Source organism: Nerophis lumbriciformis, linkage group LG04 (assembly GCF_033978685.3).
Source record: "Nerophis lumbriciformis linkage group LG04, RoL_Nlum_v2.1, whole genome shotgun sequence".
NCBI lineage: Eukaryota > Metazoa > Chordata > Actinopteri > Syngnathiformes > Syngnathidae > Nerophis > Nerophis lumbriciformis.
Genome location: NC_084551.2, coordinates 55226951 through 55244112, shown reverse-complemented (window position 1 = coordinate 55244112; position 17162 = coordinate 55226951). Strand labels below are relative to the sequence as shown.

The following is a 17162-nucleotide window of genomic DNA, read 5'->3' as shown; positions in this document are numbered from 1 at the left end:
AAAATAGTCCAATTGTGAGAATAATTAACAAAAATGATTGGAATGTCATAATTAGGATTGTAAAATATTACTTGAACAATGTTATTTTATAATTTTTTAATCTTTCTATTTAAGTGTTGACATTACAGGAAACATTTTAAAACTGAGAAAAATGACCGGAAAAAATTAAAATGTCAACTAAATTAATCAAAATATTTGGTTTTTTTTAAATGTGGCAATAATTCAACAAAAAACTTAAAATGTGAGAATACTACAAAAATCTTTGAAATGTCATAATTTTACAAAATTTGAATTGTATTAGTAGAAAAAAGTCATACTTTTTTTTTTAAAGTGGCGATATTACAAGAACAAAATTTAGAGGATCAAAAATTTATAAAATGGCATAACTTAATTGTAATATTACAACAAAGTTTTATTTTATTGTGGCGATATTACTAGAAAAAAATAAACTGAGAATAAAGATGACTAGAAATTATGAAAAATGTCATAATTTTACAAATCCGAGTTGTAATATTGTATTGGAACATTTTTTTAAAGTGGTAAATATTGTAAGAAAAACACATAGGAGTGAAAATAAAGACCAGAAATTATTAAAATGTCATAATTTTACAGTATTTAAGTGTTTTCTTTTTTTGTAGTGTAATGAAAAATCATTAAAACAGAGAATAAAGCCCAGAAAATAGTGCATTAATAAAAATAAAATCATAATTTCATAAGAAAAAGTGTGTGTGTTACAAAGTCCTTTTATAAGAAAATAATTTGAAATATTTCCACATAAACTGCTATTATTACAGTTATTTATGCCGATGATAAATGATGTTTTAATGATGTTGGATCTGTGTTGTTGGGGACAAGTGTTGTAAATTAGCTTTGGCTACAAACACTATGATGCATACATTGGATAACTGTTTCAGATGTCTGTTTTTGTATCTGTCCCTATTTCAAATAAACCTCTATAATAATAATAATAATAATAATAAAAGAATAGCGAAGCATGCTTATGATATTAGGACAACAGGAGCCGTGTGTACTATTCATGTTTATTTGGTCTTGTCAATGAAACTGATGGGCGGGTCCAAGCACGTTACATCTCAAATCGTTATGCTAACAAGGAAAATGAAAGTACAAGAAAGTGAAAGTACGGACATGGTTCACTAATTAAGGGGTGGATCTCTCTGCTGAGCAAATTGTTATGGAATCATTTGAATTAAGGCTTTTGGTAAGCTAATGGCCAATAAATGTTGGTAGCGTGAGGAGAAATATTGAAAGCAGAAGTCAGGATGTAAAGATACACACATTATTAACAGTTGACATTCACACGGAAGATTCTAGCAATCGTCCAGAGGGGGGCAAAAGGGGAGCAGTAGTCTGACAAAAAACAAACGGGAACAAAAAAAAAAAAGGTCGATCTAATGACGGAGTTGGACGTTACAACTAATGAGTGACCAAACAAAAATGCCCTCATCTCTCTGACTCCTCCCCCTTTTCACCTCTAACCATTTCCTGCCATTTAAATACAAACATTGATGTGTTGCTGCACCCTCCCTCCCCTCCCCCGACTCGTAAAGTATAAAAATTGTCGACCCCAGCCTGAACCAATCGGAACACACAATTCTCAAAAAAGGGCTAAGGCCCTCCCCTTTCCAACGAGCAGAACAACCCAGTTACGTTTCATCTCTCATGAAAGCGATGATGATGAAGTTGATCTGCTGCTTGGAAAACAAAACTCAATCCTCCCCCCCCCCCAGGCCCCCAACTCGCCTCCTCTACCAGAAGTCTCGGCGGTGATAAGCGTCCGGGTCGCAGTACTTGGTCACCACCACTCTGTTGGCAAACTTCCTTCCTGTCAGGCCCTGCATGGCTTTCTGGGAGTCAAACACCGACATGAACTCCACGAAAATCTGCGGCGGGGAAAGAGAAAACACGGTTACGTCTGCACTACGCCCCAAGCGGAGGGGCGTGGTTGGACGGCGCCCACCTTTCCGGTGCCGGGCACATCCAGGCCGTCGACAGGCCGGGGGATCTCGATGCTCTTGACCTGGCCGTACTTGCTGCACTCGTCCCTGACGTCCTCCACGATCTCCTCGTACTCCTCATCGTCCAGCAGCTCCTCGGGCGCCACCATGTTCATCAGACACAGCACCTCCGTGGGCAGGCCGCCCATCTGGGTCACGGTGCTGTTCAGGCCGGGCACTTGCAGCGTGACCGGGGTCTGGTTTATGGTCGTCTGCAAAGCCAGGAGGGACAAGGTTAACAATGTGACCATTTGTATTCCCATGTAGGGCCGGGCCATGAAACCACTTCAATACATCGCGATGGACACGTAATCCATATTAAGAAGAAATATGTTCCTTTTTTTTTTTTCTTCGTTGGAAGAGAGCAGACGTTGGGAGGCCAGGTTGACACTGGTAATATCTCTCATTCCGCTGTCAATAAGTTGATTCAGCCTCAGACGCCTGGAGATACTTATTGTCTGATGGGCGGGACCAAGCGGAGCATTTATCCAATGACTGTCTAGTTTGGCTGCAGTGGAACAATCCATTATTGACTCAGTCTTTAGAGCGCCATTCAGTATTTCATCCATCATCATTCTATACTTATGAAAAAATATATGGGGGGTTTCATGTATTTTTCGGACTATAAGTCGCAGTTTTTTTCATAGACGGCGTGGCGAAATTGGTAGAGTGGCCGTGTCAGCAATCAGAAGGTTGCTGGTTACTGGGGTTCAATCCCCACCATCCTAGTCACGTCCGTTGTGTCCTTGGGCAAGACACTTCACCCCTTGCTCCTGATGGCTGCTGGTTAGCACCTTGCATGGCAGCTCCCACCATCAGTGTGTGAATGGGTGAATGTGGAAATACTGTCAAAGCGCTTTGAGTACCTTGAAGGTAGAAAAGCGCTATACAAGTATAACCCATTTATCATTTATAGTTTGGCCGGGGGTGCGACTTATACTCAGGAGCGACCTGTGTGAGAAATTAACACATTAGCGTAAAATATCAAATAATTTTATTTATCTCATTCACGTAAGAGACTAGACCAGGGTCGGCAACCCGCGGCTCTAGAGCCGCAGCGGCTCTTTAGCGCCGCCCTAGTGGCTCTCTGGAGCTTTTTAAAAAATGTATGAAAAATGGAAAAAGATGAGGGGGGAAGAATATTTTTTTTGTTTTAATATGGTTTCTATAGGAGGACAAACATAACACAAACCTCCCTAATTGTTATAAAGCACACTGTTTATATTAAACATGCTTCACTGATTCGAGTATTTGGTGAGCGCCGTTTTGTCCTACTAATTTTGGCGGTCCTTGAACTCACCGTAGTTTGTTTACATGTATAACTTTCTCCGACTTTCTAGGACGTGTTTTATGCCACTTCTTTTTCTGTCTCATTTTGTCCACCAAACGTTTAACGTTGTGCATGAATGCGCAAAGGTGAGTTTTGCTGATGTTATTGACTTGTGTGGAGTGCTAATCGGGCATATTTGGTCACTGCATGACTGCAAGCTAATCGATGCTAACATGCTATTTAGGCTAGCTATATGTACATATTGCATCATTATGCCTCATTTGTAGCTATATTTGAGCTCATTTAGTTTCTTTTAAATCCTCTTAATTCAATTTATATCTCATGACACACTATCTGTATGTAATATGGCTTTTAATTTTTTGCGGCTCCAGACAGATTTGTTTTTGTATTTTTGGTCCAATATGGCTCTTTCAACATTTTGGGTTGCCGACCCCTGGACTAGACGTATAGGATGTCATGGGATTTAGCGATTAGGAGTGACAGATTGTTTGGTAAACGTATAGCATGTTCTATATGTTATAGTTATTTGAATGACTCTTACCATAATATGTTACGTTAACATACCAGTTGGTTATTTATGCCTCATATAACGTACACTTATTCAGCCTGTTGTTCACTATTCTTGATTTATTTTAAATTGCCTTTCAAATGTCTATTCTTGCTGTTGGCTTTTATCAAATACATTTCCACAAAAAATGCGACTTATACTCCAGTGCGACTTATATATGTTCTTTTCCTTCTTTATTATGCATTTTCGGCCGGTGCGACTTATACTCCGAAAAATACGGTAAGTGTATGTTTGTATATGCGTACCCTTGGTTTTATATTTTTTTCGTAACACTTTACTGTATTTGTGTGTGTGTGTGTGTATATATATATATATATATATATATATATATATATATATATATATATATATATATATATATATATATATATATATATATATATATATATATATACACACATGAATTTTTTTTTCTCTCCACTAATTGTCTTATTGAAATGTGTCTTCTTGTTGTCTCCTTCCCCCTGTTTGTGGTGTTTTGTGAGCATTTGCATTGCCAACATTTCAATGTATACTGTTTAGAGATGTCCGATAATATCGGCCGATAAATGCTTTAAAATGTGATACCGGAAATTATCGGTATCTGTTTCAAAAAGTAAAATGTATGACTTTTTAAAACGCCGCTGTGTACACGGACATAGGGAGAAGTACAGAGCGCCAATAAACCATAAAGGCACTTCCTTTGCGTGCCGGCCCAGTCACATAATACCTACGGCTGTTCACACACACAAATGCCATGCATACTTGGTCAACAGTCATACAGGTCACGCTGAGGGTGGCCGTACAAACAACTTTAACACTGTTACAAATATGCGCCACACTGTGAACCCACAACAAACAAGAATGACAAACACATTTCGGGAGAACATCCGCACCGTGACACAACAAACAACAGAACAAATACCCAGAACCCCTTGCAGCACTAACTCTTCCGGGACGCTACAGTATACACACCCCGCCCCCCTCAACCTCCTCATGCTCTCTCAGGAAGAGCATGTCCCAAATTCTAAGCTGCTGTTTTGAGGCATGTTAAAAAAAATAATGCACTTTATGACTTCAATAATAAATATGGCAGTGCCATGTTGGCATTTTTTGTCCATAACTTGAGTTGATTTATTTTGGAAAACCTTGTTACATTGTTTAATGCATCTAGCGGGGCATCAAAATAAAATTAGGCCTAATGATGTGTTAATTCCACGACTGTATGTATCGGTTGATATCGGAATCGGTAATTAAGAGTTGGACAATATTGGAATATCGGCAAAAAAGCAATTATCGGACACCTCTATTATTGACTAATTCTTTAGAGCGCCATTCAGTATTTTAGCCATCATCATTCTATACTTATGAAAAAATATATGGGGGGGTTTCATGTATGTGTATGTTTGTATACATATATGCGTACCCTTGGTTTTATTTTTTTTCATAACACTTTATTGTATTTGTGTGTGTGTGTGTGTGTATATATATATATATATATATATATATATATATATATATATATATATATATATATATATATATATATATTAGGGCTGCAACTAAAAACTAATTTGATAATCGATTAATCTGTCGATTATTACTTCGATTAATCGATTAATAATCGGATAAAAGAGACCAACTACATTTCTATCCTTTCCAGTGTTTTATTGGGAAAAAAACAGCATACTGGCCCCATACTTATTTTGATTATTGTTTCTCAGCTGTTTGTAAATGTTGCAGTTTATAAATAAAAGTTTATAAAAAAAATAAAATAAAAAGTAGCCTTTGCGCATGCCCATAGCATAGATCCAACGAATCGATGACTAAATTAATCGCCAACTATTTTTATAATCGATTAGTTGTTGCAGCCCTAATATGTATATATATATATATATGTATATATATATATATATATATGCATTTTTTTTCTCCACTAATTATGTCTTATTGAAATGTGTCTTCTTGTTGTCTCCTTACCCGTTTGTGGTGTTATACTCCGAAAAATACGGTACAATCGTAAACAATTACCGTATTTTTCGGATTATAAGTCGCGCCGGAGTATAAATCGCACCGGCCAAAAATGCATTATAAAGAAAAAAACATATATAAGTCGCACTAGAGTATAAGTCTCATTTTTGGGGGAAATTTATTTGATAAAAGCCAACATCAAGAATAGACATTTGAAAGGCAATTTAAAATAAATAAAGAATAGTGAACAACAGGCTGAATAAGTGTACGTTATATGAGGCATAAATAACCAACTGGTATGTTAACGTAACATATTATGGTAAGAGTCATTCAAATAACTATAACATATAGAACATGCTATACGTTTACCAAACAATCTAATCGCTAAATCCCATGAAATCTTATACGTCTAGTCTCTTACGTGAATGTGATAAATAATATTGTTTGATATTTTACACTAATGTGTTAATAATTTCACACATAAGTCGCTCCTGAGTATAAGTCGCACCCCCGGCCAAACTATGAAAAAAAACTGCGATTTATAATTTGAAAAATACGGTATACAGTAAGGACAAAAGTTTCTATCCTTTTAAATGGTTACATATAACTACAATAGTCCTCAGCTTGGTCACAAAATTACGCTTACAATATTGTTTACTGTAAATAATTTATTGAGGCAGGCCTAGTTATAATGCTAATTTGAGGAGTTAATAAGGAGCAAAGAAATATATGATTTCATTGTAATCTTCCTGTTATTTCGCTGGGTAGAGGAGTGTAAAATGTGCTGGATATTTACCAGAGTGGCGTTCTTGGATCCCACGCTAGCTCGCTGCACCAGCAGCTTCTTGTCGCCAAGCTGCATGCCGTTAAGCCCAGCAATGGCCTGCAAAGATTCAAGTGTCATGGTCACAACCACGTGTGCAAGACAAGGCCACCGTCATCCAAACGTTTGTCGTCGTGGTTACCTGGTCATTGAGGTTGACGTCCACATATTCACAGAAGGCGTATCCTTTAGATAGGCCGGTAGCGCTGTCCTTCACCAGGTTGAAGGCCTTCAGGGGGCCGAATGACGTCAACAGCTCCTTCACCTGCAACAGGAAAGCCAGTTGAAGCATCCAAAATCGCCGAAGGTGAGCGTCAAGTCTTGAGGCTGTTGAGCGCTCACCTGGTCGTCATTGAGATAGTTGGGCAAACCGCCAATGAAGAGCTTGTGGGCGGAATCAGGCACCACTGTGGATACCACGCCTGCAGAAAGAAGACCTTTGAGGACAGCAAACAGTGCCAGCTGCTGTGGATATTTACTCAAATGGTGTATGAATGATGCAAACGGTAGTAATAGTAGTAAAAACCATTAATTGTCTGTGTACCAGGCACATAGACACTGGGGTTCTCGCTCATGCCCGGCAGTGGCTGGTAATCATGCGGACGGCGGATTTTCAGGCTCTGGCCTTGAAAGATGATTCCATCAAAAGCCATCGCCTGTGTTGTCTCATCCACTGAGCGGAACTGTGCAGGAAAGCTCAGGTTACGCTATTTGTTCCTACGGCCGTCGGAGCTCTCGGGACGCTCGTCTCACCTCAAGGAAGGCAAAGTTCTTGTCCTGGTTGATCTGCACTGCCAGCACGGGGTTGCCTGGGGCCTGAGTAAGACCACCCAAACGCATCTGAGCGTTGAAAAAGTCCATCATGGACTCCTGGAAGCAAGCGGGAACAGGAAAAATGTCCGTTAGCTAACGCTGACGGCTTCCAACCGCAAACTCGGCGCTGAATGGCGCTCTTGGCCTCACCTCTGTGATGCCAAAGGGGATGTTGCCCACATAGAGCCTGCGAGCCTGTCGGGTCATCTGGCTTCCCACGACAGGTACCGGGGTGGGGGTGACGGCCAGGCCATCCGGAGTCATGGTCGGCAGGAGGGCTGTTGCCGGGATCTGGCCTGCAGCTGAGAACATGCAGACAAGGACACGATGAAGAACAGAATACAACAACTTGCTCATAAGGACAATAAGGACAGGCATTGAAGCCTAAAATCTATCTCACGATATGTATCGCTCGTATGCTATCATTAGTGCTAACTTTTTTAGCCCCTTTTGCTGCTGTACACCTCAGAGTCATATACATGACATATGCTAGCTGTTAAAAGGCTAACCTACTCAGATTGGTAGATCGTGAGTTCAAACCCCGACCGAGTCATACCAAAGACTATAAAAATGGGACCCATTGCCTCCCTGCTTGGCACTCAGCATCAAGGGTTGGAATTGGGGGTTAAATCACCAAAAATGATACCCGGGCACGGCCAGCGCTGCTGCTCACTGCTCCCCTCACCTCCCAGGGGGTGAACAAGGGGATGGGTCAAATGCAAAGGACAAATTTCACCACACCTAGTGTGTGTGTGACAATCATTGGTACTTTAACTTAACATTAGCACATTTTGTTGGCTAGTTCTGCAGCCATAAATCGCAATCATTTGCCTTGCTACTAGACACATGCTAACGTTAGCATTTTAGTTCGTCTTGCGCTCATACGGCATTCACACGCAATTTCCTTGAAATTGCATGTTATATTTTCAGTTGTATCATTTTCTTAAAACTATTGAAATTCTATGTTATTTTGCTGTTAATATATGTGACATGTTTCTATCTGCACTTCTGTTAAAAAGCAATAAACACATTCTTCTGTTTGGATTCTTTACATTAGTTTCGGAGGATACTATAAATTGGTGTATGCATCCAATAAGTAGTTACAGGGGCAGTATCGGTCATACCAATGTTTGGTATCATAGAATGATGACATTTTCCTTCACATTCACAACTGTAATACACAATATACATTAATATTTATATGTCCTTATTCTCATTACATACAAAATGTATAATTAGGCCTATTGTGCAAAATAACAAAACAAGCGCAAAATTGGTAAAAAAAAAAAATATTGATCTGTATGATTGTCAATTTACTGATACTATACATGTAATCATTACTATCGATATCTGTAATCGCTCAACCCAACCTTTTACATTCAAGACCTGGAGCTTAGCAGTTTGCTATGCTTGTTTGTATCCTCCTCCGCTGTGTGGTGTAACATGTTTAGCTATTCCTGGTTGTTTAGTCCTCCAGTGATAACGCTACCGTATTTTCCGCACTATAAGGCGCACCTAAAAACCACAAATTTTCTCAAAAGCTAACAGTGCGCCTTATAACCCGGTGCGCTTTATTACGATTCATTTTCATAAAGTTTCGATCTCGCAACTTCGGTAAACAGCCGCCATCTTTTTTCCCGGTAGAACAGGAAGCGCTTCTTCTTCTACGCAAGCAACCGCCAAGGTAAGCACCCGCCCCCATAGAACAGGAAGCGCTTCTTCTTCTACTGTAAGCTACCGCCCGCCCCCGGAAGAAGAAGAAAAAACGCGCGGATATCACCGTACGTTTCATTTCCTGTTTACATCTGTAAAGACCACAAAATGGCTCCTACTAAGCAAAAAGGATCCGGTTCATAAAGAGACGCAATCTCTCCATCCGCACACGGATTACTACCGTATTTCACAGCAACTGATATTCCTGTGAACCGCACTGTGGAACGGGAGCACGTACGGTGAATATTCGCACCACAGGGAATGAGAAGTCATCCTTCACTGTGGTTCTAGCTTGCCATGCTAACTTCCACCCATGGTGATATTCAAAAGGAAGACCTTGCCAAAAGAGACCTTTCCAGCCGGCGTCATCATAAAAGCTAACTCGAAGGGATGGATGGATGAAGAAAAGATGAGCGAGTGGTTAAGGGAAGTTTACGCGAAGAGGCCGGGTGGCTTTTTTCACACAGCTCCGAAGGCGAACACACCTTCACTAAGACGGGCAGACAGCGCCGGACGACATACGCCAACATTTGCCAGTGGATCGTAAATGCCTGGGCAGATATTTCGGTCACAACTGTGGTCCGAGCTTTCCGGAAGGCAGGATTCACAGAACAACAGCGACACTGACTCCCGATGACTTCGACGAGACGGAACCGGCCATTTTGGATACCACGCTTGCGCAACTTTTCAATTCGGACACCGAAGACGAAGAATTCGAAGGATTTACGAATGAAGAATAACTTCAGAAGGTGAGCGCTATGTTTATTTTGTGTGTTGTGACATTAACGTTCGAGCAACATTATGTTACTATTGCTCTACACCATTTTGAATTTTACTATGTTTGTGATTGCACATTTGCGTACATTTTGGGACAGAGTTGTTAGAACGCTGGTTTTCAATATATTATTAAAGTTTGACTGAACTATCTGACTGTTTTTTTGACATTCACTTTAGCGCAGCGTTTTTTTGACATTCACTTTAGCGCAGCGTAGGCGCGGCTTATAGTCCGGGGCGGCTTATTGGTGGACAAAATTATGAAATATGTAATTCATAGAAGGTGCGGCTAATAATCCGGTGCGCCTTATAGTGCGGAAAATACGGTACTTGCAAAAAACAGTTTATGTGCTGCCATGGAGGCGAGGATTAGTGATTTAGGAGCTGCAATGTGGAGAAACACTGGCCGCCAGTTACATTGCGTTGAGGACAAAGGATGGGTACTGTCAACATGTGACCCGATATAGGACCAATTCCTAGTACCTGGGAATCGATACCGGTACTCAACTGTACCAATTTTCAGTAATTTTGTGTGGGTTAATAGATATGTTAATCTTAATGTAACATTTGAAAATAAGCTCATCTTGTTTTCATTTTGAGTCCTCATTTGCAATGCAGTTGCACTTTCAAAACATTAGATGGCAGTCTAGCCATGGTGTGTTGTTTTAGAAGTACTGTAGATTTGTCCGGGAAGCTGAATGTGTTGTGTTGCGCCCTCTAGCAGTATTTATACTGTAAGTATTGTGCTTCTCAAACACCAGCTGTTTGATTGAAACATTCATTAGTTGTAATTTTCATTACCAAATGTGGAGGTATTAATATACCGACAGCCATCAGACTGTATAATGCATGTTCCTTTTTGACTGTACTTAAATGTATAATAGACTGTATTTATATTATTCACATGTGAATAATGCTGTATAATAGACTGTATTTATGTTATTCACATGTGAATAATGCTGTATAATAAACTGCATTTATATTATTCACACGTGAATAATGCTGTATAATACTGTATTTGTTATTCACATGTGAATAATACTGTATAATAAACTGCATTTATATTATTCACACGTGAATAATGCTGTATAATACTGTATTTGTTATTCACATGTGAATAATACTGTATAATAAACTGCATTTATATTATTCACACGTGAATAATGCTGTATACTGTATTTGTTATTCACATGTGAATAATGCTGTATAATAGACTGTATTTATGTTATTCACATGTGAATAATGCTGTATAATAGACTGTATTTATGTTATTCACATGTGAATAATGTTGTATAATAGACTGTATTTATGTTGTTCACATGTGAATAATAGACTGTATTTATATTATTCACATGTAAAAATACCTAAATGTTTATTGTCTATTGTGAGCGAACTGCGGCGCTGAATTTCCCCCAGGGATCAATAAAGTACTTTATATTCTAAAATCGTCACATAACATAGCTAATACAAATACCAGCATATCAATAGAAAATCCAATGTAATTTAGCATCAAGCTAGTGTATTTTGGAAGACTGAAGTCTTACTTAACGTTTGGGCGTTTTCCGAATTTGTCACCTATCCATATTGAGGACGCTACATTGCGTCGGACGCCTTGATTCACTTGTTGCTGTCAAATTAGCAGGACACAGCTAGAATGTGCGTTATCACGACCGTATTAAAGTGTCTATGGGCGACTAAACGTATATCACATTGATACGCCCACCTTGCATGGCTTTGTACTGCATGGGGCTGATGCTTTCAAAGCCAGGTGGTGGAACATCCCAGTACTTCTTAATCTTCTTCTTTTTCTCACGATGTGGAGAACGGCTGTTGGACAGACAGGAATATGCAATTATGCAACAAGACCATAGTAGACAAACACATGCTCCAACTAGATCTAAGGTTGGGCCAAAGGAAAGAAGGTATATTGCAGTTCATGTGGTTGTATTACCTCGCAGGATTTTCCGGTGGAAAGCTCGGTGGCGGGCTGAAATGACATTGGGAGGTTTTCATATTTCTCTCAAACCAATCAACAATTTCACTTGAGGATTCCCGACAAGTCAACAATAACAAGAGCGGGACTTCATGTTGTTGCATGTGAAAAGACAATGGCCCGATATTATTCCTTTTTATCGTCTCATCATGGGATATCCTGCTGACCACTCAGTGAATGCTTTAAGCAAAAGTTTGATTAAAGAAAAGAAAGATGAAGAAAACTCAGCAATTATTTCTGTTGTTTTGAAGATATACCAACATGTTTGCTGGGCGGGAACACAATACTAGCTTATTTATTACCAATCCTTTGGAATGGATGTATGTTGTCTTTAAGTTAAAGTGGAGGCGTCATTTTTTGGGGTAACATTTAATGGTCACAATAATTTATTACGTTGACTGATACGGACACTGGATACTTTCTCATAGGTTCTGCCTTGGAGATATATATAATTTATGTCGCTGTTTATTTTAATATAAACATACATAAATAAAATTAAATATATCAATATACAAATCACATTTTTAATTAGGATTTTTCGGAGTAACTTTTCTGGTTAATTGTTCTGATGTGTTGTAATTCACATTTTCATTACGTCCTCATTTTTTAATTCTAGCTTTGTTTCTACTTTTTATATTTATTAATGGGAAAATTCAAACTGTCGATGTCACTTGTCAAAACATGGAAATATGGCGCCGCCTTATAAAATGTTTACAATTAAAACAAAAATTTAACTAAAGCCAATATTTCTGAATAATTCCCACATATAGACTAATATTCGTGTACATTTTAATTATTCCGATTTACAGCATATCTTAAAACTGATACTGTTGATGGTGTCCTTGATTTTTTATTTTTAAATGATTACAAAAAACTAATAATGAGCCATTTTTGAACGGCTCTTTAAAAATAATTGCTTCTTAAAATCCAGCTCTCTTAAAAGAGTCATAAAAATCCCATCTATACTCAGAGACATGTATGAATAATATGCAACTATAACTTGTGATACTTGTTTATATTGACAAATATAACATTGACAATATGAAGTATGTCTAGCTTGTGTGCTATTGTGTGCTTAGCTGTCACGTAGCTGCGAGCTCCTAATAGCCTATAGCCTAGCATGTTTGCCTTTTGGAACTGACTTTAGTAAAATAGAAGAAATTGTGTGCTTAGAGGTCATTTAGATGTTAACTGGCCATCCAGTTTTGCACAAGTAAACACTCTGCAGGACTGCTCGTATCGCACATGATATCACACAAGTAAACACGCTGCAGGACTGCTTGTATCGCACATTGTACAAAACCCAAAAGCAGTGAAGTTGTCACGTTGTGTAAATGGTAAATAAAAAGAATACAATGATTTGCAAATCCTTTTCAACTTATATCCAATTGAATAGACTGCAAAGACAAGATATTTCATGTTCACACTGAGAAACTTAACTTTTTTTTTGCAAATAATCATTAACTTAGAATTTAATGGCAGCAACACATTGCAAAAAAGTTGTCACAGGGACATTTGGCCTTTCATTTTAACAACACTCAGTAAACGTTTGGGAACTGAGGAGACACATTTTTGAAGTGGAATTATTTCCCATTCTTGCTTGATGTACAGCTTAAGTTGTTCTACATGTCCGGGATATCCGTTGTGGTATTTTAGGCTTCATAATGCACCACACACTTTCAATGGTTAAGTTAAAGTTAAAGTACCAATGATTGTCACACACACACACACACACACACACACACACTAGGTGTGGTGAAATGTGTCCTCCGCATTTGACCCATCCCCTTGTTCACCCCCTGGGAGGTGAATGGGAGACAGGTCTGGACTACAGGCAGGCCAGTCTAGTACCCGCACTCTTTTACTACGAAGCCACGCTGTTGTAACATGGCTTGGCATTGTCTTGCTGAAATAAGCAGGGGCGTCCATGATAACGTTGCTTGGATGGCAACATATGTTGCTCCAAAACTTGTATGTACCTTTCAGCATTAATGGTGCCTTCACAGATGATTAAGTTATTAGTGCCCAAGGCATGGGCACTAATACACCACCATACCATCACACATGCTGGCTTTTACACTTTGTGCCTAGAACAATCCGGATGGTTCTTTTCTTCTTTGTTCCGGAAGACACGACATCCACAGTTTCCAAAAACAATTTGAAATGTGGACTCGTCAGACCACAGAACACTTTTCCACTTTGCATCAGTCCATCTTAGATGAGCTCGGGCCCAGCGAAGCCGACGGCGTTTCTGGGTGTTGTTGATAAATGGCTTTGGCTTTGCATAGTAGAGTTTTAACTTGCACTTACAGATGTAGCGACCGACTGTAGTTACTGACAGTGGTTTTCTGAAGTGGTCCTGAGCCACACTGATGCCGCTTTTTGATGCAGTACTGCTTGAGGGATTCAAGGTCCGTAATATCGTCGCTTACGTGCAGTGATTTCTCCAGATTCTCTGAACCTTTTGATGATATTACAGACCGTAGATGGTGAAATCCCTAAATTCCTTGCAATAACTGGACAAAGTGCAAAAAGTGGTGACCCTCACCCCATCCTTGTTTGTGAATGACTGAGCATTTCATGGAAGCTGCTTTTATACCCAATCATGGCACCCACCTGTTCCCAATTAGCCTGTTCACCTGTGGGATGTTCCAAATAAGTGTTTGATGAGCATTCCTCAACTTTCTCAGTCTTTTTTGCCACTTGTGCCAGCTTTTTTGAAACGTGTTGCAGGCATCAAATTCCAACTGAGCTAATATTTGCAAGAAATCAAGTTTACCAGTTGGAACGTTAAATATCTTGTCTTTGCAGTCTATTCAATTGAATATACCGTATTTTCCGCACTATTAGCCGCACCTAAAAACCACAAATTTACTCAAAAGCTGACAGTGCGGCTTTTAACCCGGTGCGCTTTATATATGGATTAATATTACGATTCATTTTCATAAAGTTTCGATCTTGCAACTTCGGTAAACAGCCGCCATCTTTTTTCCCGGTAGAACAGGAAGCGCTTCTTCTTCTACGCAAGTAACCGCCAAGGTAAGCACCCGCCCCCATAGAACAGGAAGCGCTTCTTCTTCTACTGTAAGCAACCACCCGCCCGTGTAGAAGAAGAAAAAGCGCGCGGATATACCGTACGTTTCATTTCCTTTGTGTGTTTACATCTGTAAAGACCACAAAATGGCTCCTACTAAGCGTCAGGGATCCGGTTCATGAAAAGACGCAATCTCTCCATCCGCACACGGATTACTATTTCACAGCAACTGATATTCCTGTGAACCGCACTGTGGATACAACGGGAGCACGTACGGTGAATATTCGCACCACAGGGAATGAGAAGTCATCCTTCACTGTGGTTCTAGCTTGCCATGCTAATGGCCAGAAACTTCCACCCATGGTGATATTCAAAAGGAAGACCTTGCCAAAAGAGACCTTTCCAGCCGGCGTCATCATAAAAAGCTAACTCGAAGGGATGGATGAAGAAAAGATGAGCGAGTGGTTAAGGTAAGTTTAAGTTTACGCGAAGAGGCCGGGTGGCTTTTTTCACGCAGCTCTGTCCATGTTGATATACCGGTACGTATGTTTGTGATTGCACATTTGCGTACATTTTGGGAGTGAACAGAGTTGTTAGAACGCTGGTTTTTAATATATTATTAAAGTTTGACTGACCTATCTGACTGTTTTTTTGACATTCCTTTAGCGCAGTTAGATGCGGCTTACAACACCGGGCGGCTTATAGGTGGACAAAGTTTTTGAATATGCCGTTCATTGAAGGCGCGGCTTTTAACCCAGGGCGCCTTATGGTGCGGAAAATACGGTAGGTTGAAAAGGATTTGCAAATCATTGTATTCTGTTTTTATTTACTCAGGCAAAGGTGCGTTCACAAACACCGCAATTACCATCAAAAACATGTAGGACACACCCAGAGCGTTATCTTAAAATGATGTACATTGTGTTTCAGCACAAGATGAAACAAAGTAAATAGAAATGAAAAGCACTTGATCTTACAGGCAGCATGTGGGGGAAACGCTGTACACAAATATCATCTCAAAAAGAAAGGCGGTCTTACATTCCTATCTAGACTGGTATATACCCTAAGTCAGGGGTGCTCACACTTTTTCTGCAGGTGAGCTACTTTTCAATTGATCAAGTCGTGGGGATCTACCTCATTCATATATATAATTTACATTTACTTATTTATGAAATATATGTTTTTGTTAACAAATTAAAGGTGTTTAATGATAATGCAAGCATGTTTAACACATATAGTTAATATTGTTAAAAAATTAAAGGTGTTTAATGATAATACAAGCATGTTTAATACATATAGTTACCGTATTTTCCGCACTATAAGGCGCACCTAAAAACCACAAACTTTCTCAAAAGCTGACAGTGCGCCTTATAACCCGGTGCGCTTTATATATGGATAAATATTAAGATTCATTTTCATAAAGTTTAGGTCTCGCAACTACGGTAAACAGCCGCCATCTTTTTTCCCCCGTAGAAGAAGCGCGCGGTGCATGCTGGGATATGTGACGTTTCATTTCCATTTGTGTGTTTATGTAAAGACCCCAAAATGGCTCCTATTAAGTGTGTTGTCTGTCTAATTATAAATAATGCAGACGAGGCGTGTTAACTGAGTTCTCAACGTTTTCTCACAGCGTGCTCATAACCACATTCGAACTCCCAGCATACAACAACGCTTCTCAGGGCTACCGCGCATGCTCGTAACTATCGTTGCATGCTGGGTAGTGTAGTTGTTATATTTGCTAGCTCATAACAGCACATTGAGAGACACGCTTACGCGCTTAATTCAATACTCGCCGTCATTCCGGGTGGATTGACAAAAGACCTCCAGCCGCTAGATATTGGTGTCAACAGGGCATTCGAAGCTAGACTGCTAACTGCTTGGGAACTTCTCAGGGCTACCGCGCATGCTCGTAACTATCGTTGCATGCTGGGTAGTGTAGTTGTTATATTTGCTAGCTCATAACAGCACATTGAGAGACACGCTTACGCGCTTAATTCAATACTCGCCGTCATTCCGGGTGGATTGACAAAAGACCTCCAGCCGCTAGATATTGGTGTCAACAGGGCATTCGAAGCTAGACTGCTAACTGCGTGGGAACAATGGAAGACAGAAGGCGAACACACCTTCACTAAGACGAGGAGGCAGCGCCAGACGACGCCAACATCTGCCAGTGGATCGTAAATTTGCCCAA

The 17162-nt window shown here is 39.7% G+C and overlaps 1 protein-coding gene across 3 annotated transcripts in view; it reads right to left on the bottom strand.

Annotated features, from left to right (window-relative positions):
* Positions 1-1028: 1028 nt before the first annotated feature.
* u2af2a (U2 small nuclear RNA auxiliary factor 2a) overlaps positions 1029-17162 on the bottom strand; it is a 33120-nt gene continuing 16986 nt past the window's right edge. For 2 of the 3 annotated variants that reach the window (XM_061957480.2, XM_061957496.2), the window contains 10 exons: positions 11899-11934; positions 11671-11774; positions 7611-7762; positions 7401-7517; positions 7174-7330; positions 6990-7069; positions 6790-6912; positions 6621-6707; positions 1979-2227; positions 1029-1901 (listed from right to left, as the gene is read on the bottom strand). In XM_061957480.2, coding sequence (XP_061813464.1) covers positions 1767-1901; positions 1979-2227; positions 6621-6707; positions 6790-6912; positions 6990-7069; positions 7174-7330; positions 7401-7517; positions 7611-7762; positions 11671-11774; positions 11899-11934 — 1240 coding nt within the window. In that variant the 3' untranslated portion in view covers positions 1029-1766. The remainder of the gene's footprint in view (positions 1902-1978; positions 2228-6620; positions 6708-6789; positions 6913-6989; positions 7070-7173; positions 7331-7400; positions 7518-7610; positions 7763-11670; positions 11775-11898; positions 11935-17162) is intronic. The other variant, XM_061957488.2, reaches the window with a different exon arrangement.